This window comes from Balearica regulorum, chromosome 1, assembly GCF_011004875.1.
Source record: "Balearica regulorum gibbericeps isolate bBalReg1 chromosome 1, bBalReg1.pri, whole genome shotgun sequence".
Lineage (NCBI taxonomy): Eukaryota > Metazoa > Chordata > Aves > Gruiformes > Gruidae > Balearica > Balearica regulorum.
In genome coordinates, this window is record NC_046184.1 from 189,740,023 (window position 1) to 189,765,357 (window position 25,335).

General features: G+C 43.5%; 2 protein-coding genes across 8 annotated transcripts in view; one reads left to right on the top strand and one right to left on the bottom strand.

Moving 5' to 3' along the window:
* The window catches only part of LOC104635807 (fibrinogen-like protein 1), a 23,475-nt gene extending 18,003 nt beyond the window's left edge, over window positions 1–5,472 (bottom strand). The window contains exons 1-3 of the mRNA XM_075741925.1: window positions 5,275–5,472; window positions 4,849–4,978; window positions 2,299–2,384 (exon numbers count right to left, since the gene is read on the bottom strand). The gene's annotated coding sequence lies outside the window, so the exon portion shown is untranslated. The remainder of the gene's footprint in view (window positions 1–2,298; window positions 2,385–4,848; window positions 4,979–5,274) is intronic.
* On the top strand, window positions 4,918–25,335 carry LOC104640912 (phosphatidylinositol 3,4,5-trisphosphate 3-phosphatase TPTE2). 7 transcript variants are annotated; one of them, XM_075741924.1, is made up of 19 exons: window positions 4,918–4,988; window positions 6,539–6,607; window positions 8,668–8,745; window positions 10,742–10,789; window positions 11,511–11,672; window positions 12,080–12,199; window positions 15,034–15,133; window positions 15,937–16,000; window positions 16,498–16,562; window positions 17,117–17,177; window positions 18,093–18,174; window positions 18,257–18,345; window positions 19,596–19,657; window positions 20,594–20,674; window positions 21,684–21,789; window positions 22,447–22,544; window positions 22,929–23,024; window positions 23,523–23,593; window positions 25,072–25,335. In XM_075741924.1, exons 2-19 carry the CDS (start codon window positions 6,558–6,560, stop codon window positions 25,172–25,174), a joined length of 1,536 nt encoding a protein of 511 aa, XP_075598039.1. In that variant the 5' UTR covers window positions 4,918–4,988; window positions 6,539–6,557; the 3' UTR covers window positions 25,175–25,335. The 7 variants fall into 7 exon arrangements, with proteins under 7 accessions (XP_075598039.1, XP_075598038.1, XP_075598033.1 ...); XM_075741923.1 differs by having other exon boundaries at window positions 4,969–4,988; window positions 6,534–6,607; XM_075741918.1 differs by lacking the exon at window positions 4,918–4,988 and adding an exon at window positions 5,575–5,810 and having other exon boundaries at window positions 6,534–6,607.

The window sequence follows — 25,335 nt, forward strand, 5'->3', positions numbered from 1 at the left end:
TGTACTCGGCACTGGTGAGGCCACACCACGAGTACTGTGTTCAGTTTTGGGCCCCTCACTACAAGAAAGACACTGAGGTGCTGGCGTGTGTCCAAAGAAGGGCAATGAAGCTGGTGAAGGATCTAGAGCACAAGTCTTATGAGGAGCAGCTGAGGGAACTGGGGTTGTTTAGCCTGGAGAAAAGCAGGCTGAGGGGAGACCTTATTGCTCTCTACAACTCCCTGAAAGGAGGTTGTAGCCAGGTGGGTGTTGGTCTCTTCTCCCAAGTAATAAGTGACAGGACAAGAGGGAATGGTCTCAAGTTATGCCAGGGGAGGTTTAGATTGGATATCAGGAAAAAATTCTTCACTGAACGGGTTGTCAAGCACTGGAACAGGCTGCCCAGGTGTGTTGGGTTTGCGTGGCAAGGTTTTGGTAGCGGGGGGGCTACAGGGGTGGCTTCTGTGAGAAACTGCTAGAAGCTTCCCCTGTGTCTGATAGAGCCAATGCCAGCCGGCTCCAAGACGGACCCGCTGCTGGCCAAGGCCAAGCCAACCAGCGCCTCTGTGATAACATATTTAAGAAGGAAAAAAAAAACCAGTTAGGGAGAGCTTTTGCAGCCAGAGAGAGGAGTGAGAAGATGTAAGAACATCTGCAGACACCAAGGTCAGTGCAGAAGGAGGGGGAGGAGGTGCTCCAGGCACCGGAGGAGAGATTCCCCTGCAGCCCGTGGTGAAGATCATGGTGAAGCAGGCTGTCCCCCTGCAGCCCATGGAGGGAGGATGAGGGGGTGTAGCGATTCCACCTGCAGCCCGTGGAGGACCGCACACCGGAGCAGGTGGAGGCACCTGAAGGAGGCTGTGGCCCGTGGGAAGCCCATGCTGGAGCTGGTTTGCTGGCAGGACTTGTGACCCCGTGGGGGACCCATGCTGGAGCAGTCTGGTCCTGAAGGTCTGCACCCTGTGGGAGAGACTCACATTGCAGCAGTTCGTGAAGGACTGTCTCCTGTGAGAGGGACTCCATGTTGGAGCAGGGGAATGATGAGAGGAGTCCTCCCGCTGAGGATGAAGAAGCAGCAGAAACAGCATGTGATGAACTGACTGTAACCCCCATTCCCCGTCCCCCTGTGCCACTGAGGGGGGGCAGAGGTTGAAGCCGGGAGTGAAGTTGAGCCTGGGAAGATGGGAGGGGTGGGGGGAGGTGTTTTAAGATTTGATTTTATTGCTCATTCCTCTACTCTGTTTTGCTTAGTAATAAATTAGATGAATTCCCTCTCTAAGTTCGGTCTGTTTTGCTTGTGATGACAATTAGTGAGTGATCTCTCCCTGTCCTTATCTCAACCCATAAGCTTTTCGTTACACTTTTTCTCCCCTGTCTAGTGAATGAGGGAAATGATAGAGCAGCTCTGGTGGGCACCTGGCCCTCAGCCAGGGTCAACCCACCACACCAGGGAAGTGGTTGAGTCACCATCCCTGGAGGTATTTAAGACATGTAGATGTGGTGCTTAGGGATGTGGTTTAGTGGTGGACTTGGCAGTGCTAGGTTGACAGTTGGACTCAATGATCTTAAAGGTCTTCTCCAACCTAAATGATTCTATGATTCTACATCTAAATTTTGAAGCTTTAGGTGTGCTTACACCCCTTTTAGTGCACCTAGACTTTTTCCAGATCTAGTGCTGACCAACTGTGATTAAGTCACTCCTTTTTTTTCAGAAGTTGGACAGCTGTGAGCTCCTTGACCCAGTTGTGATGAGGTGCACTTCACAGACTTTTACTCACATCATGGCTCTTCCCTTTTCCTTCTGGAGCTGTGGTTACCAGAACCAGAGAGCTGAGAGCACACAGGAGCCAAGCAAAGAGCTCAAGCAATATTTCCAGCCCAACATCTTTCCTGTTTGTGGATCCAAGGATCTTGTTATTCCTTTTGAAAGAGCCATGTGCCACAACCACCTATGGTTGGCTATTCTGTACCGCTGCCCCAGGATTTTTCAGTTACCTGTCTTCATAGTACAGTCACTAATGTTCCAAATCTGACCTGCCATGGTGCTACTCCCTGCAGTCAGGATGGCTGTGATTTGCATCACAGAAGTTAGTCCAGAAATGCTTGCAAGTTTTTTGACTTGTACACACATACCCCATGTAGGTGGCAGGTGCCTCGCAGTGACGGTCAGTGGGACTATAAGTAGACCAAGGATTTTTTTTTAAGATGTTGCATGGTCCTTCAGGTACCAAGGGCTGAAAAGCACCGTCCTGAGTTCCTTTGTTCTGAGATTGACAGTGGATGTATGGAAAAGCACATCGCTCACTCATCTGTACTTACCAGATGTTACAATTTGTTTTGTGCTAGGCAGCCGTTCTTGTATCCGACCACTTTTCCAACCTCTGTGTCAGCTGCAAACTCAATCACTGGGGATTTTATCAGGAGCATGGTGCAGAACAAAATAACACAACATTAAACAGCGTAAGACAACATCCAGTCCCTGCAGAACCTCTCTGGAAAGGAATTGCTTAAGGATGGTTCCACTTTCAGTTATTTTAAGACTAGTGTGCTGGGTTTTCACCAATATGAACCAGACTGAGTTTATATTCTTCTACCTTTTTAATCATATGTAATTTTCTAGCCAGACAGTTGCTTACAGAAGCAACAAAATACTTTTATCAGTATCTTGTAATCTTGTTTTAAAAATATAAATTAGTTTGTCAGGAATTATTTTCCCTAATCCCATGTTGATTTGCATTAATTATTATTATTATCACTAAGCTTATTTAATATTTTATTAGTTGAAGCCTCTATCTACTCTACTCTCATTTTGTCTTGGAGCAAAGCCAAACTGACAGATCTCTCATCATCAGGTCATCTGATCTACCTGCTTTTTAATATTGGCAGAGAATTGATTTTTTTCCCCCACTTATCTCCATATTTCTGTTATCCCAAGACTTAACAAAAATAAAATTATTTTTCTTGGCATTTATATCTGATGCTCTTAAGAATATCTGATATAAATGAGCCATACCTGCTGATTTTAAAATCTATCAAGTTAAGAGATTCTGTTTACCACCCTCTCTGTTATTTTTGGAATGTAAAGTATGTCATTGCCCCTCTGAGATATGCATACTTCATCCTGCTCTTTACCTAGTATGTAACTGGATTATTTACTGAACATTTCAATCTCTTCTGCATTTTGTTGACAGTTCTGCGGTTTTACACTGATGAATAATCACCAAGGGATCAGAACCAGATTCTGAGGGGGTTTTAAATGTCAGTATCATGAGTTAACCAGCAAAATATAATGAAAATGATTTAGAAGTCTTGAATTTTTAAACCAGAATATTTTCAATGCTTCCTTTTTATTTTTAGCTTTATGAACCTTGGATCTTGTTCCTACGCTTTTCTCCACCAGCTGAGAGCTAGAAATTTAATTTTATTAATAAAAAAAAAAGTGGTGCTTTTAACTCCAGAAGTTAGGGTTTTAAGAAAAATATATCAACCACTGGGAAACTTATGATGACGCATGAGAGCTGGCAAATCTTTTACAGCATCACCAGTGCTATAAGATTAGCAACATTGAAAGGAACAGTTACAGTGTTATCATTGGCAAGAAAGTGTCTGCCTATTTGATGAAAAATTGGAAGAACTGGTTTTCCTTTTTACTTTAAGTGCATCTGCAGCCTCTAGCAAGCTGGTTCATTTACAGCCCTGGCATTCAGTCTAGATGCCAAACTGGAAGCCTCCCAGCCTGGTTCTAACTGAATGTTCTGTGAGAAGTCCTCTTCAATACCCAAACTGCCTTCAGATCTTGGTGCTTACGGGGCCCAGGACAGGGGAAAGTAGAGTCCCATATTTCTACACTCTTCTCTGATACGATCCTCCCTCTGTAGGTGCTCCATGGGCATAAGCTTCCGCTGAGAGTAACTCACAGGGCACCCACATGGTCCACAGGATCAAGCCTGTACCAAATAACCTGTGCATGTAACATTTTTTTCATGACTAAGAGCAAATTAATCTAATGTTGCTTCTCATCATCCAGCTTAGCTTCCATTGATGTTTAGCTGCTTCTCGAATATATAATTATCTTTATAGAATCATAGAATCATAGAATGGTTTGGGTTGGAAGGGACCTCAAAGATCATCTAGTTCCAACCCCCCTGCCAGGGGCAGGGACACCCTCCACTAAACCAGGTTGCCCAAAGCCTCATCCAACCTGGCCTGGAACACTGCCAGGGATGGGGTATCAACAACCTCTCTGGGCAACCTGTTCCAGTCTCACCACCCTCACAGTAAAGAATTTCTTCCTTATATCTAATCTAAATCTACCCTCTTTTAGCTTAAATCCATTACCCCTTGTCCTATCACTCCATGCCCTTGTAAATAGTCCCTCTCCAGATTTCTTGTAGGCCCCTTCAGGTACTGGAAGGCTGCTATTAGGTCTCCCCAGAGCCTTCTCTTCTCCAGGCTGAACAATCCCAACTCTCTCAGCCTGTCTTCACAGGAGAGGTGCTCCAGCCCTCTGATCATCTTCATGAATATACCATATCACCTTCTGAATATACCAAACATATTTAGCTAATTACTTGCTACCACTGTTGTTTGTACTAGCTACTTACCCATATACTTATATATGACAGACTTGAAAGGGAAACTTTCTATTTAATCTGATGCCCAGAAATGCTCCTTATTCTCAGCATTTATCTTAAAGATTTCATTTCATTTGGGCAAGGGACATCCAGAAAGTCTCCTGCTATCGGTTAACCGCATCTACTCCCGACCAAGCTGCAGCAGCCCTGGGAGCAGCCCCCAAAAGCTCGCTTTGAGCTCCCTCTGCCGCCGACCGTGCTGCAGAAAACCTTTCCAGCGCAGGCCTGGCCTCACCTCCAGCAGTATTCCACCGCAAGATGCTCATGCTCAGGGGCTGTTATTACTTGACTGTTGGTCACCGGTGAGGTAGGTGTGAAGCCCCTGCAGAGGACAGCGTCAGGAACCTGCCCTGCAGGCTCCGATTCTGTAAAAGTGTAAGTGCCCAGCGTTACGTGACGAACAAAAGTGCTTAGGGTTATGTGCCGCTGCCCTGGATGGAGGCAGCCACAGCCCCCAAAAGCTGCCATCCCACACGAAACACATTAAGAGGCATAAAAGTGCAGCAGCAAAGTGTAGAAAACCCGAACAGACGAGGCTCGGGGGAAGGCGGCAGGCACCGCTCCGCGGACTCAGCGGAAAGTTACGTTAAATTTCCTAAGGGCTGTTCTCCCAACCCTCCCGCCTTCCTTCACACCGGCCGGGCTGCAGAGCCCCACTCACCCGCCGAGGTGAGGCTGAGCCGCGGAGCGGGAACACCGCTCGACTCCCCGCCGGGCCGCGCCTAAATGACCCGGCGATGGGCAGCGGATAGGTTACGGGCCTCCCCGGGATCACGCCGTCCTGGGCCCGCACAGGCCCGCAGGAGCGAGAAGGCCGCCCGCAAGCCCGCTGCCCACCGCCCGCCGCTCTGACTGCGGTGTGGCGGGCGGTGTCGGGAGCGGCGGCGGGGCCATCGCCATGGCAGCGGGCGGTCCCGCCTGGCCCGGCCCCGACCCAGGTGCAGCCGTACGGCGCCGCCGGGCCATTTAGCCTCGGCCCGGCGGGGGGGTCGAGGTGTGTTCCTATTCCACGGCCTGGTGTTTCGGCTGGTGAGTGGGGTTCTGCGGCCAGGATGGGGTGAAGGAAGGCGGGAGGATAAGGAGAACAGCCCTCAGGAAGTTTAACGCAACTTTCCGCTGAGTCCGCGGAGCGCCGGGGGGCGGGTGTCCGGGGCTCGACTTTGAGCTCGGCGGCTGGAGGTGGGCGGCCGCGCTGAGGTGAGGGCGGCGGGTGGCGAGAACTCCCGGGGGGCTGGGGCCACCGAGGGCTCTTCTCGCTAGAGCTGCGGAGCCGCGGGCTCCGTGTGGTGGTCGCCCGGGGCTCGGCCTGCGGGGCCTCCGCTGGGAAGGGATGCCGGCGGCTGGCCCCCTTTTCGGGTGAGCAGGGAGGCTGCTGGCGGGACCGTACCCGCCTCTGTGGGAGCCTGTTCCCACTCCAGGACTGTGAAGCTGTGCCCGAGCGGCGGCCGCCCGGCGAGGCAGGTGGAGATGGGGGAGGGGGCCGAAGTGCGGGCCTCCCGGCTGAGGGGCTGATGTGCGCCGGCAGCTCTTGGAGCCGCTCCCCGGGGTTTCCAGCCTGCGCTTGCCAGAGCAGCCTGGGGCTGCATCCCTCCCAGAGGTGCCAGCTGGCGCTCTTCTGTCTTTCATAGCTCGAGGCAGGGGAAAATGCTTCATTGTGAGGTAAAGATGCAGTTTTAAAGTTATTGTCACTGTTGCATATTAGGTATAGTTAAAAAAACCCTTTATTGTACTGCTGGGTGCACTGACTCTCACTAGCCTTATAGATAAAGGTTCTGTTTTGTCAACTGTGAGGGGGGGGAAATAACTGCAAATAAAGCAGAAGCCCATCTGCTTGTAACCTCAGTGTGAGGCTGCTATAGGATGCTGGTATTCACTGTTTCTTGTACTGATCCCTCTTTAACTGTATGTGCTTCTCTTAAGACCAGCAGAACAACAACAAGCAAAATGGCAACTGTAAGGTACGAACAAGGGGCAGAGCTGACAGAAGCATCCAGGTGAGTGAACTGCACCAGTGGATGGGTTTGGAGTTGAAGTATGCTCTGTGTGGTCCCCCCGTCTAGAGTCTCTTGGTGCTTTAGATATAACAAAGTAATAATGATGGAGTGCTTGAAGTTTATATACCATATAGTCTGTATTTCCCCCTGCCCCCTTAAAAGGCTGTTGTCTGAGAGGAGTGATATCTTTGAGAGAAATATGCTGTTGTGATTGACTTCTTGCAAGTAGTTAAGAACTAAGTACAGAGCACCCAGCCCTGGTGTAACAAGCTCATGGCAGTAAATACTGCTCTATTCTAGCATCCAGAAATACTGTCAAGGTTTCTTGTAGAGCAAGATGCTCTTGCTCTGCTCTTCTTAAAAGCCTCAAGTCTGAAGCTCCCTTTAGCTGTGAGCAGTCAGAAAAGCTTATGCTCTGTATGGAGAGTGTGTGTAGTGAGGAAATAGGTTCTTCTAGTATATCCTCACATTCTTCTGCCACCCCAGTAGTCAAAGACTAGATGTAGTAGCTTGTGGCAGAGAGTTTGTTCCAGCTTGCACAACAAGTAGATGTAGAGCGCTCAACAAAACAACCTCCCTCAGAGGAAAGTGTTATCTAGAACTGAATTTTTGTGTGAGAGCGCAGTGAAAACAGTGTACTCGGACTTAGTTTCTGTTTAATGTTTGGTGTTAAGAGCCAATCCTCAACACAAAAAGAAATGTTGTTCATTCCTCTACTGCGATTAAAATAAGAAGGCGGCATTTGGTGCATTTCCTGCGTCCACAAGTATAAGCAAGTGACCTGCAGCAAAATTGCTGTAGCAGCAGCAACCTACTTCAGTGAGTGAAGCATTTCAGCTGCACAGTAAGTGGAAACTCCCAAGTGAATATCCTGTAAGAGCAGCTGGGAAGCAAAGCTGAATGGCCATACATCGCTAGAGCTTTGCATCAGTTCTAGGAACAAAATGAGGTTACTGGTGTCTGGAGATCCTGGAGCTGGAAAATTAGCCTTAAATACCAAAATTGCTGGGGGGTAGTCATTCCTCTATTCAGCATGTACTGATGATTTACCACCCACACTCAGTATCAAGTTCCTGAAACTATAGGAAATGCATCATTAAACTTCTTGCCTCAAAGGGGGTTAGCCCACACTGCAGAATCAGTGCTAGTACCTGGGTTCCTTGTGGAGGATGAAGAATGCTTGGATCCTCTGAGTTGTTACAGTAATGCTTCAAGCATGCTAGGTTGCCTCAGAACAGCATGGAAACATCAATATTGAATATGTGTATGTAGTTGCTCCTGCCCAAGAAGCAATGATGCCAGAGACAGAGCCACAGCAAACGCTGTGGCTGTGCTGTTACACAGCACAGTATTTCTGTGGAGAAGGTTGAATTAGAAACTCCTGGATTTGGATGTTACACTTTATTTTCTCTGAAGTCATCATGTGACCTTCAGAGATTCTCAGGTGGCTGAACAAAAACTTGATCTAAAGAGACCCTTTTAAGGAAGTTATGGCAAGCAGCCACTCCACCCCAGAAAATGCTGTTCTAGCACTAGCTCAGCTGCTGCTGCTCTGGTCTTCCAGTTTCCTGTCTGGCATCCTGCTCTGCACAAAAACATCTCTATGCTATGGCTTTTCCTGGTGAAAACATTCATTCTCTGAACAAGTAGTTTACTGTAATAGCATTAATGTCATTTGGACTCTGAAGCAATTTTGCATATGCATGTTTCCAGCACTTCCAGAGTCTGGACTGGACTGTTAAGTCCTCCGTGGACTCTTGGATGCCCTACTTCAAAGCCCTTTATCCTCTTGCTGAACATACCTGTTCCCTTCCTCCCCTGAAAATGAAACTTTTGAGAGATGGATTGCTAATGGGAACTAGGTCAATATAAGTCAAGGGGTTCTGACATGCCAACATGTAGGAAGTCTTTCTTCCCCTGGTACTTTGCCTGTGCTCTGGCCCAGGCTGCTGCTTGCAGCTCAACTGACAATTAATATTCTTTTCTCTGGAACAATGAAGGGTAGCAATGTATAAAGTTGACATCTGTATCAATATGTGACGTGTTTATTCCCTTGTCAGCTCTCCAACACCAGAAGAGCCCGCAGTAAAGATTGACGATGGTCGTGATGAGGATAATGAATCAGACAGCTGTTCCAAGTAAGTTAATGATATACTAAATGCCTTGTTTACCCCCAAAAGTGGAAACTGTTGAACCAAAATAAGAAAGCAGATGGCTTGCTGCAGTAAAGAAACCCAGTAAATCACTTGATACAGACATTTGTTCTAGTACATAATAAAGACAAGTAAGTTCAGGAAGCTTCTTTATGCCTCTAGAAGTGAAAGCCCAACCCAAGAACTAGTTACAAGTCCATCACGTTATGGAGAATGGGTAGTTCAAACTGCATTGATTAAATTTTCCCAAACGGATGAGCTTGGGAGAGCACAAAAACAAATGTTGGCGCAAAAATGAAGCGAATGACTACTGGGGCAAATAATAAGCATCATGCCCTCATCAAGACTAAACTCTGAACTTGCTAGTGATTAACTGTGTTCTTGAAGTAGTTATTTTCTAACAGTGTTTAGCTTTTGTCACCAGATTGCTAACTCTGCTAGCATACTTAGTCAAGTCAGTGACAAGTGAATAGACTTGTTTCTGTGTTCTCGCAGCTCAAGAACAGTAAGACTAAGCCTGTTATCTCAGGTCTTCTATGTGACAGTATGTCTTTTCTAAAATTCAAAAGTTAGCATTTACAAATGCATTTCACAAAGTCTTTAAGTATGTGAGCAAATGTGCCATGTTCTCCTCAACTGATTTAAGATGTGGAGTGGCATGTGTATATTTCAGTCTTCAGTGCACCTAAAGGTACTCATTCTTAGACTGTGGAAGCTGAAGTCTTGGTGTACCTACTACATTTACGTTGTAGGATTGACTGGGCAAAGATGTAGACCAACAAACTGTTAGTGTAATTGTTGCAGTGCTTCCTTAGATATTAGATATTCATAAATGCAAGGAGAACCTCCTATATGCTAGGCTGCCTTAAAGACAAGACCTTTTATTACATCCTTGACTTCCATGTGAGTACTAAAACCTAAATATCTCCTTCCTGCTTAAGGATGCAGATGTTTGCTGGTTAGACCTTGTTGCTTAATTTAAATATGAACCTAATAATGAGAAGTGTGGGTTAATTCAGTAAGCCCAGCAAGATGCTTCCTCATCACTTCAAAGATATCTAGCCTTGTCTTAAACTGAGTTATTGAGGTGTTAAGGATATGCACCAAGTGAAATGCAATGCTCAAGTTACCCTGGAGGAAACAAGTAGCTCAGACTCACTGGGATGCAATATGCATTATTGAGCTCACAAAGACTTCCTGTAACAGTGGTATCTCTAATGGTGGCGAGGAGGGGAAGTGTAGTAACTCTATATAACAGGAAAAATAGGTTAGATATGTGAACAACACAAAAGGAATCTACCAGTACTTTTTGTCAGTATGTCAGATCTCTTGGTAGGTCCTACTGTTAGTGATATACTTGGAGAAAGTGTTTTCTTTTAAGTGTCCAAGAAAAGACTTGGTGCTTACAATAGTTAAGTAATCCCAAGATTACTTAGCAGACTAGCAATTTGTTTCTTAAACTCTCAGAAATCAGAGATTTGTCTTCCTCTATTCCAAGAGCACAGAAGCAGTAGTGGAGCTATTAACAGGTACAGCTTTTTCCAGGCCTGGAAAAAAAAAATCCTCTGATACAAGAAGCTGATACATTGAACAAGATACCTTAAGAAATGTTTATCCTTTTATCTTCCTCTTTACCAATAGCTATTATGTAAGCCCACTTCTTAAAGCTTATAACTGGACACTAAGCCAGACTTCTAGTGTCACTAAAATTGTGACACTGAATAGTAACTACACTGTGGTACTTGTAGGGTCTGTAGCTGATGAATATCTTTTCTATCAAATGGTCAAAGCATTCCTTTCAAGTACTGTCTTAACCTGCATACTTCATGAATGCAAGTGAATAATGTCCTCCTAAAGAAATCACTGCTATACAGAATTCTAAAACTGAAAGAATGTGAACAAAAGAATGTAACAATGCTCTTATAGCTAATATCAGTAGGAAAATGTCACTTGTCTTGATGCCACTTTTCTTCTCTTGCAGTGCAATTAAGAGAAAAATTTCCCCATTTGTGATGTCATTTGGATTCAGGTAAACGATGCTTGTAATTATATGGGTAGGGCAGAAATAGTCCTTATTTCTGGTGTAAGAACTTGGAGAGTTCCTTGAACAACAGTGACTCCAGCCTGCTCTGTCTGGAAAGTACTACCACCCCCAGAAAGGGTGACTTGAGAAAAGTACTTTGATTGGGAAAGAAGTCTTAAACAGATATGACTGCATTCTCCAAGGAAAGCTGAAAGTCAGAACTGTAAATGCCATTGACTTGGATAAAAGCTCTTTAATGGCTTACTCCAGGCTGTGGCAGCCTTTGAGCAGCCAGTTCATCAGTTGTATGCTGTCTAGGTGCTGAAACAAGGTACGCTGTTGAAGAAGTTAGTTATTTTTAAGGTACTATGCTAAGTCACAAGTGGGAGGGAAGGCGAGTAAGCTGAAAGACAAGCAATGACACTAGTGTGCCGTAAAACATTCAGTTTTGCACTGCTTCTAGGTAGTTGTGGAATTATAGGTTAATAACTACAGCTGAGTCTGAGGGAAATGTACAATTCCATGTGGATGATGTACTCTGTGCAGATCACAAAAAAAGGCAATTTGAATCCTTTAGCTGCTTATGCAGGCAGGCCTCAATCTGTATATGAGAACACGTTCTTGCTGGAACAGCTTAAAACAAAAATCTGGGCTTGTGCTCTTCAGTCAATAAACATCAGCAATGAACTCCTGCCTCTCACATTGACTTGTATTTCTCTTTTTGCAGAGTATTTGGAGTTGTACTTATCATTGTGGACATTATAGTTGTTATTGTGGATCTGGTCATCAGTGAGAAGAGGAGAGGTGTTAGAGAGATTCTTGAAGGTGTTTCCCTGGCAATAGCACTCTTCTTTCTCATCGATGTTCTACTAAGGGTGTTTGTTGAAGGGTAAGACATGGGCAAAATTAAAGTCAGCGTGGCAAGTCCTCAAGCTAGTCAGGAAGCAATACTTAAAGCTTGGACTACAAACATGGATGCCTTGTACACTAATTTTCTGGTCATAGATAATGGCCACATCTTTTCTTGGCCATGTACCGTAGCTGTTACCCTTCTACAGAATAATCTGTAAAGTGCTTTTGGTCTAAGTGAGCACTTGGAAACTGCATTGGCTTTGCTGTGACTTATGTGTGTAGACCAGGTGTAAGATTGTTTTCTTAGAGTCTTCAGTGCTTAGTGTTAAGAACTGCTTAAAAGAGCTTGACTCTAGCAGTAGCTCTATAGGTAATTCTCTTCCTGAAGATTTATTTCAGTCCTTGTTCATGTGGGCATCTGTCTAAAACTCTCCTTTGTTTCAGCTTCAGGAACTATTTCCGGTCCAAACTGAATATTTTGGATGCATTCATTGTGGTGGGCACTCTGTTAATTAACATGACATATTCCTTCTCAGACCTTGCTGCAGCAGATCAGATACCAAGGTAAGAATGGTATGGCAGCTGTTAAATGCGAGCTCCCTCTTCTTGATAGTCTTCTAAGAATTTTTTTTTGGGCACCTTGAAGCTAGATGTGTGCATATTACATCATGAATATGTCTGTGATAGTATTTCATGGTACAGACTAATGAAGGATAGAGACGTCTAACTTTGGTCTACAGTTATACTGTAGACTGTCCCTGTCTCAAAGGCAGAGATGATCTAAACCTATCAGGGTAACTAAAAGTGAATAGTGAGGCCATCAAATGCTCTGACTCAAGCATTTTGGGGTGTGTGTGTGGTGTGTGTAAGGTGTACAGCAGCCCTGATAGAGGAGAGTTTGAAGGTCAGAAAGAAGAGTTGAATTATAATAGCAAATGGAACAGACAATGAAGGAGGGTCTCCATCTAATGGATCTCGACATAGAGTTGCCACACTGTCTTGTTTCTTCCACCTTGCTTTCTCAAAAGCCCCATGGTAACATATGTTAGATTTTTCAGCCATGCTTTGGAGAGGGGAAACGTGTTTACATGCATAAGTTAATTCAAGTCATATTTCCATCTGACTTCTGTAGCTTGTTCAGATGATAATCTGTGAGAGGCATCCATTCCTGATGGAGACAGAACTACAACTCTAAGATTAGTTATCTGCACTAGGTTTGAACTAATGAGACTTGCTTGCCTCAGCCAGGGAAAGAAGTTGAGCTGTTTTTAAAAAAAAAAATAAAAAAAAAATCCCCCCAATTCAACTGGCTACTAGGCATGAGGGTAAAAATGTTCTTCTAGAAGAAACCAAGTCAAAGTCTAGTTATTGAAGAATCCAGAGTTGGACAAACATCTGGAAGTACTAGTAGTCTCTTCAAATGCCAGCTAAGCTCAAGTTTCAAAAAGTAGAACTGTCAAAGGAATAGCTCTTACAGCCTCAGAATCATAAAAAGCTGTTTTCTTCTAGATGGTCTTAAACATTAATCTGAGTTTAATGATTACGTCTCAGGTCTGGCCATATTTTTCTAAAACAGCTTTCATCTTATGGCAACATCCAGTTAAAGATAGGAGCAATAGCACTGTGACAGGGTAATCTGCAATGCTGTCTTTACTAGGCGATGTTAGTAGCAGGCCTGATCTTGCACTGACCCATCCTGTTGTAGATCGGCATGTGCAAGTTCTTTGTATGCTGACTTGAAGTTCATGGGGATTTAGAATAGGCTTTTGGGTCACATAAAAAGGTGTTCGTGCTGATGCTCTCAGAAGATACTTAGCTGGGGCCTAGCATCTCTCCCATGCAATTCTTGAGGCCTTCTGTAAGGCTTCTCTTAAGGGCTCTGCACTCCTGTTCTGACCAAAATATTACTACCTGGCACTAGATGATACCTCAGAATTGGCCAAATCCCAAACTTTGAGTCTTCCCACCTAATACTTCAGTAGTGTCCACACAATCCAACTAATTCCCAGTAGCCTACCTTGGGCAGGGGTGTGTGGGGTGTGTCTATGACTCTTCTTTCCTCATAGTCATTCCTCAAGAAGCAAACAGCAGTCTTGAAGCACCTGATACATCTCAGAATAATTAGAATCTGAGTAACTTTTATGTGGAAGAGATTGTATATGACAGTGACATTTTGGTGGCAATCCATAGAGGTAACATGCCCTGATGGGGTGGGGTATGATCTCTTTCTAATCTGGTCTAGCTGGGTGGGCACTGGGATGAGTTACCCATTTCCTTGAAGTCTGACCCGTAAGGATCTTGAGGAATGAGAGCTGGATATCGGTCAGGGAGCTAATTAATGCTTAACTGGCTAACTTCCTAAAGGGCAGAATGCAAACTGTTTTTATCCTGAAGAGCTACTTTGAACAGTTGTAGTTTAGGCTGGGGAGAGGGGTTATGGGGTCTTCACTCCAGTGTTGGTTTAGCTTCTTGGCTTCTAGCTCCTTGACTGCTAGGTCCAAGGGAACTCTGTTCTGAAAACAGCAGTGTAGTCCTGGACTAGGGGAAAAACTGAAGCTTTCTTCCAGGTATCCAGGATAACCTTGTCTTGCTGACTTTAAGCTCCACATCTGTGGAGAGCGGACTGTCTTCAGCTGGAGGTGATAGGATAATGTTTCCCTAGTATTTGTTCTCTTACTGTAGGTATTCACCAGGATTCTTACCTAAGTGTATCAGGACATGAAATATGTCCATGTGCTCCTTATATATGCTCGCATACCTCCTTAAGGAATGACTGTTAGTTTGCCCTAGTCCCTAAGGGTATGCAAAAGCCACTGCCCCTGTTCAGTTGTTTCTGTAGAACCACTCACATAAGCATCTTATTGCCTTCCAAGTTCAACAGCAGTTCAAAGTTCCTCAAACCAAGTCATCTGCTCAAGTTGCTGAATGATTAAACATGGGTTTATACGGATCTGTCCTCAGGTTTCTCAATCAAGGCATGATGTATGTAGCCTATCTAGATTCTCTTTTCAGCTGTTTTTTCAGGTGGCTACTCTACACTTAAATGTATACTTGAGAACAAGCTTCAAGGAACAAGAACTTGGGAATAACAACATAGGTAACATTAAGGGAATTTGTTGCTTACTGGGCAGAGGTGCCTGTGAAAGTCTGTTTGAGCAAGTAGGGGGTTTCCTAGTTCTATTAGCTGTTCAGAACATGTACTTCCAAAAAAAGCCCTCAATAAAACCATGGTATTCTTCAAGCATAGTATCCTTTCTCCAGAATCAGCCTGAGAAGTCCTAGTTCAGTATATGAAACAACCCTTTAAACTGTTCCTGAAACAGCTTTTAAATAGCTTCAAGCTTTGCATCTAAGTTTAATTGTGTTCACTTTCTTTCATGGTGAATCTGACTCTCTAGGATGGTTACTTTCCTGCGAGTTCTGAGAATTGTCATCTTAATAAGAATATTTCGCCTGGCTTCACAAAAGAAGCAACTTGAAGTGGTGACCAGGAGAATGGTAAGTTGGTGTCTAATATACCTAGGCTCCTGTTACTGTTTCCAACTCTAAGCAGCTGTGGGCGGTGAGTCGCAAGACTGCCCACAGCATATTGGTCTGCAGCTGATAATACTGCTTAAGCAGCATGTCTGGTCAGTGTCCCTGATGGGGTACTAGAGCTTTGCCTCCAACTTCAGTATAGCTAATAATTCTTAGCTTTGCTCAAGTAAGCAGCAACTCAACCTGGAAGGGCAGCATATCAAAGTGATTGCAACACCACCATGTGTCTCAAATGGTAATTTCTAGTTTGTGTGCTACATAGACAGTTTTCCCTCACATGGCGAAGAATAAGAGTTTTAATCCTTCTTCTGCTTATTCCAGGTGAAAACAAAAACACCTAGCTGTTGAAGCCCTAGCCATTGTAAATGCCTCTCACTTTCATCAGGGGCACTAAAGTGGTACTTGAAGCTTCAAGTATGTCCTCTTGGTTATGTTGCCCTTAACACTTTTCTTCTTTCCCTCAGCCCAAAACACTCAAATAGCAATAATGGATTCATGCTGCAGTCTGCAAAGAATCTGCAGTGATCTTTCCACTAGAATAAACTTGGATACTTCAGGGTAAAAATTCTGGATGGAGCTTCTACCTAAAAGCTCATACAACAATGTTGTTATTGCCTAATGCTGTGAACTTTGCTACAGCAAAATGAGGTTCTGCTACTCATGAAAACTTCAGAGTCTAGATGCTTAGTTTTCCCTAGTAACAGGCAACACTTGTTGATCTTTGTGTTCCTTTGGAAGACTACTATTTTTATTTATTTTGGCAGGTCTCTGAAAACAAAAGGCGTTATATGAAAGATGGCTTTGATCTGGATCTCACTTATGTTACTGGTTTGTAGAAGCAAATGATGGTTTGCAGCATGTTACATCCTCCTAATACTAGTTATTTGGTTAACAAGTGCTTGACATAAAATGCAGACAATGTTTTAGACTAATGAAACTTAAATATGAAGTCAAACCAGGCCTTCTCCTTTTCTGTGGGATTTTGAAATAAGGATTCCTGACTGATACTGTTCTCAAGGTTTAGCCTTCTGGGAGAGAGGTGGTACACGCTGTATGTAACGATAGAAATTCTTCTGACGTCTAGGGAGCTAGAGCTGAGAAACTACTGACTAATTCAGAATCACAGGCAAAAATACTATGGATACTGACACTTAGTGGTAGCTGATGTTCTAGTTATACTAAATGCAGAAGACAACCTCTCAGAAATGGGTAGGTGGTTTAGGGTACAAATAAACTGTTTCATAATGATGTTGCTCTCAATCGTGTAGTTCCTACATGCGGGGGAGGGTTCCCCATATTACTTCTGACTGCTGTCTTTTCCACAGATCGCATTATTGCAATGTCATTTCCATCTTCTGGGAAGCAGTCTTTCTATAGGAACCCTATAGAGGTAAAAAAATCTCTCATCTACCAAGTTCAGTGTTTCTGAATGGTGTTTCACATCTAGGTTCCCGCTAATTTGCATGTGGACTAGATTGTCAACTCAATCCTATTCCTGCTGGCTTGGCTGGTTGGGATGACTAAATGGTGGTCTCCACTGTGCTGGACTGCTTGTGCTGTAGTCTCTTAGCTAAGCCTAGTGGGATGTATCTCACAGTGTGGACACACTGGTGCTCTGATGCTCCTGTTCCTTGGGGAGGCTTCAGAGAACCAAGTCGGTTCTGTCCCAGGTTAGTAATAGTATGAGTAGTGAGAACTGTACACTCATCTAAATAAAGATGTTTAAAAGGTCTATATTAATGCCCTTTAGAGCTATGCTGCCTGATATTGTGGAAACATAAATGTATAGGGCAAGGAAGATAGTGGCAGTAGTACTTTTAGTCCAGACAGGAACCTGAGCTATTGGGCTGGAAAGGCCAGCTGCCTATGGGCTGTTTATGAATGTAGTTGCTGAGGTGGCAGTGGAAATAACTACTCTGAATTAGTATCTTGTTACTGATTTAGGAAGTTGCAAGATTTTTGGACACCAAACACGCAGACCACTATAAAGTCTACAATCTCTGCAGTAAGTATGTTTAGCTGCTGACTGTATTGAAATACTGCTAAACAGAAAAACATCTTTTTGGGGTATAATGCTGGCAATACCAAGTCTCCAAGAATTTAAAGTCTGTCAAAAGTACACAGCTGTCTCTGACCGCCTTCTGTCCTGAATGTGGCTGTTGACTTTGAGCATCTAAGTATATTGTACCGAAGCTTGCAAAGGAGATACTGGATGCCTTGCAGTTTAGACTTCCTTGCTCATGCTGAACAACTGCTTCAATGTTCCAGAATTCTTACTAAAGAAGTAGAAAACTAAACCTAGGCTAAAACTTGGGGTGATACTGGAGGATTTTTTCTAACGAAGGCTTAGAATGAGGTGAATGAATAGTTAAAAGCTCTTCTGTTTAGAGGTGGCTAAACCAATGAAAAATACTTCAGGAACAACTATCCTGTGGTTTCTGGTTTCATAGTAGAGCATCAGAGCTGGAAGCAGAGAAGGTATATTATAGAAGCATAGATACTGAAGTCCTGAAAAAGTTAAGCTGTCCTCCAGCCAGCAGAGGGATAGGTGAGGGGTCACAGATGAGGAGTGTGGTGTTAGCAGCTCCTTACCACTTCATAGGTGGTTGTTGCTGTGGCTGACACTGACAGTATGGCAGAACATTAACTCTCAGATCCCCAAATAACCCCTGTGGAAAGGAATGGCCATCTGGGCCTGGATATGAATTTCCACTTACAAGTGAGAGGCATAAAACTAGAAGGTGAGCAAGTGCAGGTTTTTTTAGCCAAATTACCTCATAGATCAAAGTGGAAAAACTATTTTTACTACTGTACTTTAAGCAGTAGTATATGCTCAGACCAGAAGTTGTGTGTCACAAGCCACTTTCTTTGTTGCAAGCCTATTCCCTTTCCTGGCATAACTCCAGATCTTTCCTTGTAGGTGAAAAAGGTTATGACCCCAAGTACTTCCACTACCGGGTGGAAAGGATCTTTATTGATGACCACAACGTCCCAGCGCTACAGTGAGTCTTGTCAAGAAATACATACATCATGATAGCTCTGTGTGGGTGTTTGCTTTGATCCACTAATGTTCCTTTTACCTAGGGACATGCTGAAATTCACTGCCAGTGTTCGTGAATGGATGAGTCAGGATGAAAAGAACATCATAGCAATTCACTGTAAAGGAGGCAAAGGTAGGACTTCTCATGTGTAATCTGTGTATGCTACAAATTACACATTATTTTTTTCTTTGATGTAAGTATGGCCTTAAGCTATAGCATGAGATGGGTTTAGAGTATAACTTGACAAATTCTGCAGACACTATGATGACTAGCAACAGTATAGTACTGCATGTTTAGTTTTACCCAACTCCATTTCTCAGTAGCCCAAATTGGTTCTTAATCTAAGTTGACATCTGATCTCTTAAAATGGTCTTCAGTAACTTCCTGCTGTCCTGACTGCTAGGACAGCAGTCCCCCAGGAGAGGCTGGGGATAGGGAGCTACCAAAACTGCTACTATCAAAAGTGTTAAGCTGCTGCTTAGGTTCCCTGGCTTAACACTAGTCGCCCACACTGAATATCCTTCACTGTAATATACCTCAAGCTTTTTACTTTCTTGTGGCGGCTATGTGAAATGTTGTGTATCTTTAAGATCCAGCAGTACCTACAAAGTATTAGGTGATAGTGCATTGTAGTCTTATGGGGGTGGGCTAGGCAAAGCTACTGCACGTGAGCTGACCTGTGGGTGCTATCTGCAACCTGTAGTAGTGCAGAAGCTGTTGAAGTGCATAAATAGCTGTGCAAATAAGCCAAATCTGTCTGGAAACATCTGCCACATCTCTAGCTGCCTGCTGTTACTACTGCAAATATTGGCTTAAACCAGGTGATTACTTAACATAAAGAAGGCTCTTTACCCCTGCTTGGAACCATAGCTTATAAGGTTTTGCAAAACTGAACATTGAAACTACCTGGAGGCCAAAACTAGATTGAAGAACATGTGTACAGAGGAATGACTTGACCTCAGACTTTAAATTCAAAACCGAGACTATATTGGAGTCTTTGTGCTAGCAGTCTTGATGTTGCCTTAGTAGGGTTGGGGAAAAAAGTTGGAGTAGAGAAGCAACTCTTGAGGCTTAGAGCATTAGTAAGTGCCAGTCTATAACCTAATCTACTAGTGTGTACTTGACTCCGTCCCCTGCTAAATGGAGTATGCAGATACTGGCCAGCTTCCTAAGTATCTCTAGGAATACCACAAAGTAACATGGGGACTGCTTTCAAGGAACAAGTTAAATTGCAGTATCTTGTCTTCTCAGAAATACAGGCACTTGACTACTCTATTGTCACTTATCTCTGTTACTCTATTTCAAATGTTTTATCTTCACAAAAATAATCCCAAATACCTTTGAACTCCTGTAGTTCAACCTGTCTCTTACTTCTAATATAGGCAGGACTGGAACAATGGTCTGTACCTGGCTCATAGACAGTGACCAGTTTGAGAGTGCAAAGGTAAAAGCTGGTGTTTATTTTTTGATTCTTCTAGTAGTTGCCAATTAAGTAGGCTCTACAGGGGCATTTTGAAATGCACTAATACTCTACAAAAAAATCTGTACTGGAAAAAGGGCACTAGACAATCTCTTTTATGAAAGAGTTCTTGCAAGTCTTGCTACTATGTAAATTCCTTCCTGATGAAGACTATTCTTGATCAGGAAGAATTGGGAAAGTAGAATTTAACAGGATACCAACTTTTTTTGGATGCATAGTAGACCTAGGATCTTGAGCAACAACTTTCTTAAACTGCAGTTTATCTTCTGAGCATGCTCTTCTAGAGATAGTGTCACTGTTTTTTAAGTGCAACTTTTTCCCCAATCTCCTTCCAACTAGTGTGAGGCATCAAGAATTGTCTTGTCTCAACTGCCAGCATTACAGCAACAAGCCCTTGTTGGGAAAGGGAGAAAGATCAGCAAGTCCCAGCCAGGACAGACGCATATTCTGCATTGTTGTCCCAGGTCTGGTCTATCAGTCTGGAGACCTGGGTTGCAGAAGGCTCAGATCACTCGGGTAGTCTGGCCAGAGTGTGTATCAATTTAATCACTTATTTTTCTCTGAGTTTGGTTTGTGAAGATCCAAACTAATGTTCAGCTTGGTCTGCCACAGACTACTTGAGAAATACAGATGGTTCTAAAGTAATTGCTTAAAAAGCATATTGCTCTCCTCCTTCAATGAGCTTCATTAGTACACTTACATTGTCTATCATCCATGAATCTGACTTTCTCATTCTAGTTAAAAGCCTCCTTTAGAAGGTACCAAACCAACTATTGCATATTTTCACTTGCATTCCTTATTGAAATGGACTAGCATAACTGTAGTTTACTGTCTGCTTCTCAGGAAGGGGAATAGTGGTGGGATGAATATCTTAACTCTTTGAATTATTTTCCTATGTAGGAAAGTTTAGACTACTTTGGGGAGAGAAGAACTGATAGAAGCACAAGTACCAAGTTTCAAGGCGTTGAAACTCCATCCCAGGTAAGCTTGAGCAAGTCCAGTAACAGTAGCTAAACCACCACTAGCCTTGTGAGCACTTAGGCTACCCCACCCTCCATGCCTTGTTTCAGAGATGTAGTTCCTACTACATGCTTAACTCCTTAACTTTCTGTACTCTTGCTTTAAGCATTGGAAGACTTGCAGCTGGTAGGGTTGCACTGCATCTTCCCCCTCTCCCCTTTGTCCAAGCACATTCCTTATGCCTTTCTCTGTGTAATATCATCAAATCGGAGTTGTGGTATCTAAGATAACAGAATTGTTGAGACTGGGTGAGCTTTCAGTCCAACCCCACTGTTCAGGCATGGTGAGCTAGAGCACGTTGCCTAGGGCGGTGTCCAGTCAGGTCTAGAATATCTCCACAGATGGAGATTCCACAACCTTTCTGGGCAACCTCTCGCAGTGTTTACCCACCCTCACAGGAGCATGACCCTACAAGACAATTGGGCTGTTGAGCAAGGATCTGGGGAGGGCTGTGGCATTGATGTGGCTGGGTAGAGGAATGCATCCTCTAGAGGATATTTCACAAGGAAATACTAAACAAGTTATTGCTCAGATTGCAGTTTGGGGCTTTGCTCATCTTGATTCACTGTGTACTGTGAGATTCAGAGGTGTGAGATGAAGCTGGTGACAGAGGAACTTTAGTTGCTCGTATGAAATAGAATGGAAGTACAGCTGTCCTTCAGAATGTGTTTCTGTAAAATGAATGTATCTTGTACATTTAAACATTGTGCCCCTTAAAAGCTCCTCACTTCTTGCTGAACTCAAAAGTACAGAATTCCTCTCCAAACATGAAGTTTAAATACTGCTTAAATGTAGGTGTCGAATTTGTCTAACATTGTTTGAACTGGGGAGGGGAAGGAGAACAAATGGCTATTTTCTTAGGTTTTCTATGCAAAGTTCTTAGCCCTCTTATTTAATCCTATTTCTGCCTAGAATTAGTCTGTGTGGGGTACAGAAACTGCATAATGTATCTGGGTTTTTTGCATTACAGAGTAGGTATGTTGGGTATTATGAGATCCTGAAAAACAAGTATAACTTGAAACTCCCACCAGAGAGACAACTCAAAATAAAAAACCTCAAAATCCACTCTATACATGGTAAGAACTCTTGAATTTGGGCATTCCTCTATCTGGTAATGGTTTCCTAGTACAGGCAGCTGATCTCTGTACTGTCTCTCTTGTTAAGCCCATAACAGGAATGTAGATTTATTGGGATTTAAGAATTCAAATGGCACAGTTAAATACAACAAAGAGCATCTTGGAGAGCAATTACCCCATGTGTTCTGTCACTTTCTGGGTGTCTGGGCAAATGGTGGCTCAGATACAACCTGCTCTGTTCTGGGAGGGGAATCACTTTTCAAGTGAGGTTAATCCACATGTGGAACTGGATCACTAATGTTTCTCAGCTTGATATACATACCTTTTCTGTACATATGTACTGGTAATCTTGATAAAAGGCTGGAAGTTCAGCATTACTTGTTCTAGGGGACTTGAAACTGCTGTTCCTGTTCAAGTCAGTGGAACTAGACTCTACATTAGCCTGTTCCTGCTCCACTAATAGGATTCACTGCTATTTCAAAATACAGCTTTCAACTACTGAATCTTGAGCTACCTTTAAGATTTGAGTTTCTCAAGTCTGTAGCAAGGTGTTCTGGAAAGAAGGTACTTTTGAATAGGATTACAGTTGGTTTTCATGACCACTTACACTTCTAGCTAATGTATGTACTATGGTATAATGCAACTCTTTCTTCCTAGGAGTTGGGAAAGGCAATGGAACTGATATGAAGGTGCAGGTAATAGTGAAGAAGCAAGTTGTACTAGAATGTGTATGTGCCAATCAAGGAAACTGCAAGGTAAGGGTGCTATGAAATTGTGTCAGTGGAGTCACAGGAGCTGAAAACTGACTTATAGGTCAAAAGTATCTTTCTGTACAAGGAAGATGTATGTACTGGGCATAAATACCTAAATAAATAGATGCTGTAAATTCTGAGAGGATGAAAAAGCTAAGCTTTGCTAAATCCAGGGAAGAGTAGTGGTAAGATAATGAAAGGTTTCCCTAGAAGTCACTTAAATGCAATAGCTCACTCTGACCTGACTAGCTTAAATTGTTGGCTGTTATTCTAGCACTGCTATTGTATTTGTATACCATGAATGAATAGCTAGGTATTGTCATGAATGGGTCCCTTGTCTCTCTGCAGCAACTCTTCATAAAAGCAATACTTTGTTTTGTTATCCAGCTCTTCTTTGATTTGGAAAGTGACTCTGTAGTCATTGGCTTGGAAGACAGCCCTGTTATAAGTGGTGATGTGAAAGTCAGATTTGAATCGCATTCTGTGAGTATAATGGCATGAAGACCTTCGCTTGAGTTTGAGGAGGGGCTGCAGTGCAAACAGCAGCTGGGTGCTGGCTGTGCTGCGTAGAGCACAATCTGTATTCCTCCCCAGTGACTTCTGCTGTGTGGGGTGGCCTCACTCGTTGTAGCAGCTGTTAGTCCACCCCTGTGCAGTGCATGACAGAGCAGATGTTGCTACATCAGCCTGTGCAGGCAGGGCTGGCATCTGGCTGTTCATACAGTACCACCAAGACATCTTGGTTGAGTACCTGCTGTTTCTAACACGGGTCTCTTACTTCATCTTAATTTTGAGTAGCCTAGTCCTGAAATAATGTCAGTGAAAATAGTGATCTGGGTGTGATATTGGGGTCTTCAAGTTTACTGACTTTAGTGCTGTAGCTTTGTAAACCAAACTACTGAGGGCAGGTGGGTACTCTTGCCTTGCAAAAAAAGAGTCCTATTGTCTAATGGAGTCCTTAAACAAGGCTTTTGTGTTTAGGATCTGCCCAAAGGCTATGATGACTGCCCATTCTTCTTCTGGTTCAACACTTCCTTTATTGAAAATAACAGGTAAGTGATCATAATGACTGCCTTCAGATCCTAACTTCTGGTGTCTGAACAGAGCTGAAAGTTCATAAACATAGCTTCTATCTCAGCTTTCAGTACTAAGACAGGCTTGATCAGCCAGCTGTGTGGGTACCAGTCTCTGACTCTCAGTTGTAACTTGTGAGCAGGCAGTTGGTACACGCTTGCACTGTGCCAAGTGTTTTAAACATATATGAGCTCTTAATCCATTGGACACTTTTTCCTCAGCACTTTAAGTATTGTTAATGAACTCTTAATTCCAAAAAGGTAATGCTAACTATTCAAACCTAAGGCAACTCCGCCATCCTCTATAGCATGGCTGACTGAGAGGTTGAAACTCGTTGAGCAGCTTAGCAGGCAAACATTAAAACCAGAGTTAGAGGTACTGATGCTTGGAATCCCAAGGAAAGGCTCGTTTACTGCTTTTCATGTTTTTGTTAAAGTTAAAAATTACTGTGGTTTGTTCTTGTTGAGACTAGAACTCCTGGGTTTGTCTGTCTTGCTAGGGGAGTGACATAGAAATGAAGAGACACGAGATCCTTTTCTATCAAACTTGACAGATTGAGACAGAGAAACAGTGAACTTAATGTGTGAGAGATAATTACTATTCTCTCCATGACTGAAATAGGAAGTAAACAATTTTTATGTAATTGATCCCATCAGAGCATGAGAAGAGGTAGCCATGAGTCTGTGTTCATAACTCTAAACTTAATCAGCTGAGCCAGCAATGCACCTTGCAGTGTAGGTGCAGATGTCCAGTTAGACTAAACCAGTGGCAGCAGAAATGCGTGCCTGCTGTCTGATAGCTCTGCAACAGTGCCATCTCAGAAGTTTCACTTGAGTGCTTTTGTTTCCTCCAGTGCCAGGGAAGGTGTCCCACCAGACCTTCTCTTAAACACAAATTAGTAGTGACTATATCCCTTTCTGCCCAGAGAATTCTGGTAGACCTCAGGTGGACTAGATCTGATAGAAGTGAAACAGCTGCTAAGGCAGTGCTCCTGTCTCTGTGCCTCTATTCAGCCACAGCTGATGTGCAAGTGCTGTTAAGTGATAAATAGCCATGAATTTGGTAAGCTTTAAAAGTGGATAACATGCCTGATGAACTTGACTGAGTACTGAATCAAATCCTTGCCATTAGGAAGGTCAGCTATTAAATTCCTGCCACTTGCATCCCATCAGGAGGCCTTGAGCTGAAGGTAATGTTAATTTTACTTTAACTGTCTTGTATTGTGGGGCTCTGGAGGCAAAACCCAAAAAAGAATCAACACACCCCACAAACCCATCATGGTGACTGCATGTTTCTCAGACTGCTTCAGATCTAAAGCCCTGGCATGGCTGATGTCTGTCTGAATTCAACATCTGAGGCTGTAGTGTTCCAGGGCTGAGCTCAAAGTTGTCCTGGCTGGCTGAAAGGAAAAGCATGTCTTAGGCTGTAAGATACACTACTGAATTTTGTCTTTCAGACTCTACCTTCCCAGGAATGAGCTGGATAACCCTCACAAGTCTAAAACGTGGAAAGTCTATTGTGAGACATTTGCTGTGGAGGTGAACTTCATTGAAGCATAAGGGAAAGCCAAAAGAAGGGAAATGTAAAATTCATCTCTCTTCCTGGAGAATGTCTTGCTGCTTCAGCATAAAGTGAAGCAGTCTTATTTTGATGTACTTAATGTATTTCTGTGTGGATACAACTTCTCAAATAAACTTACACCAGGTTCTGTTGTGCAGAG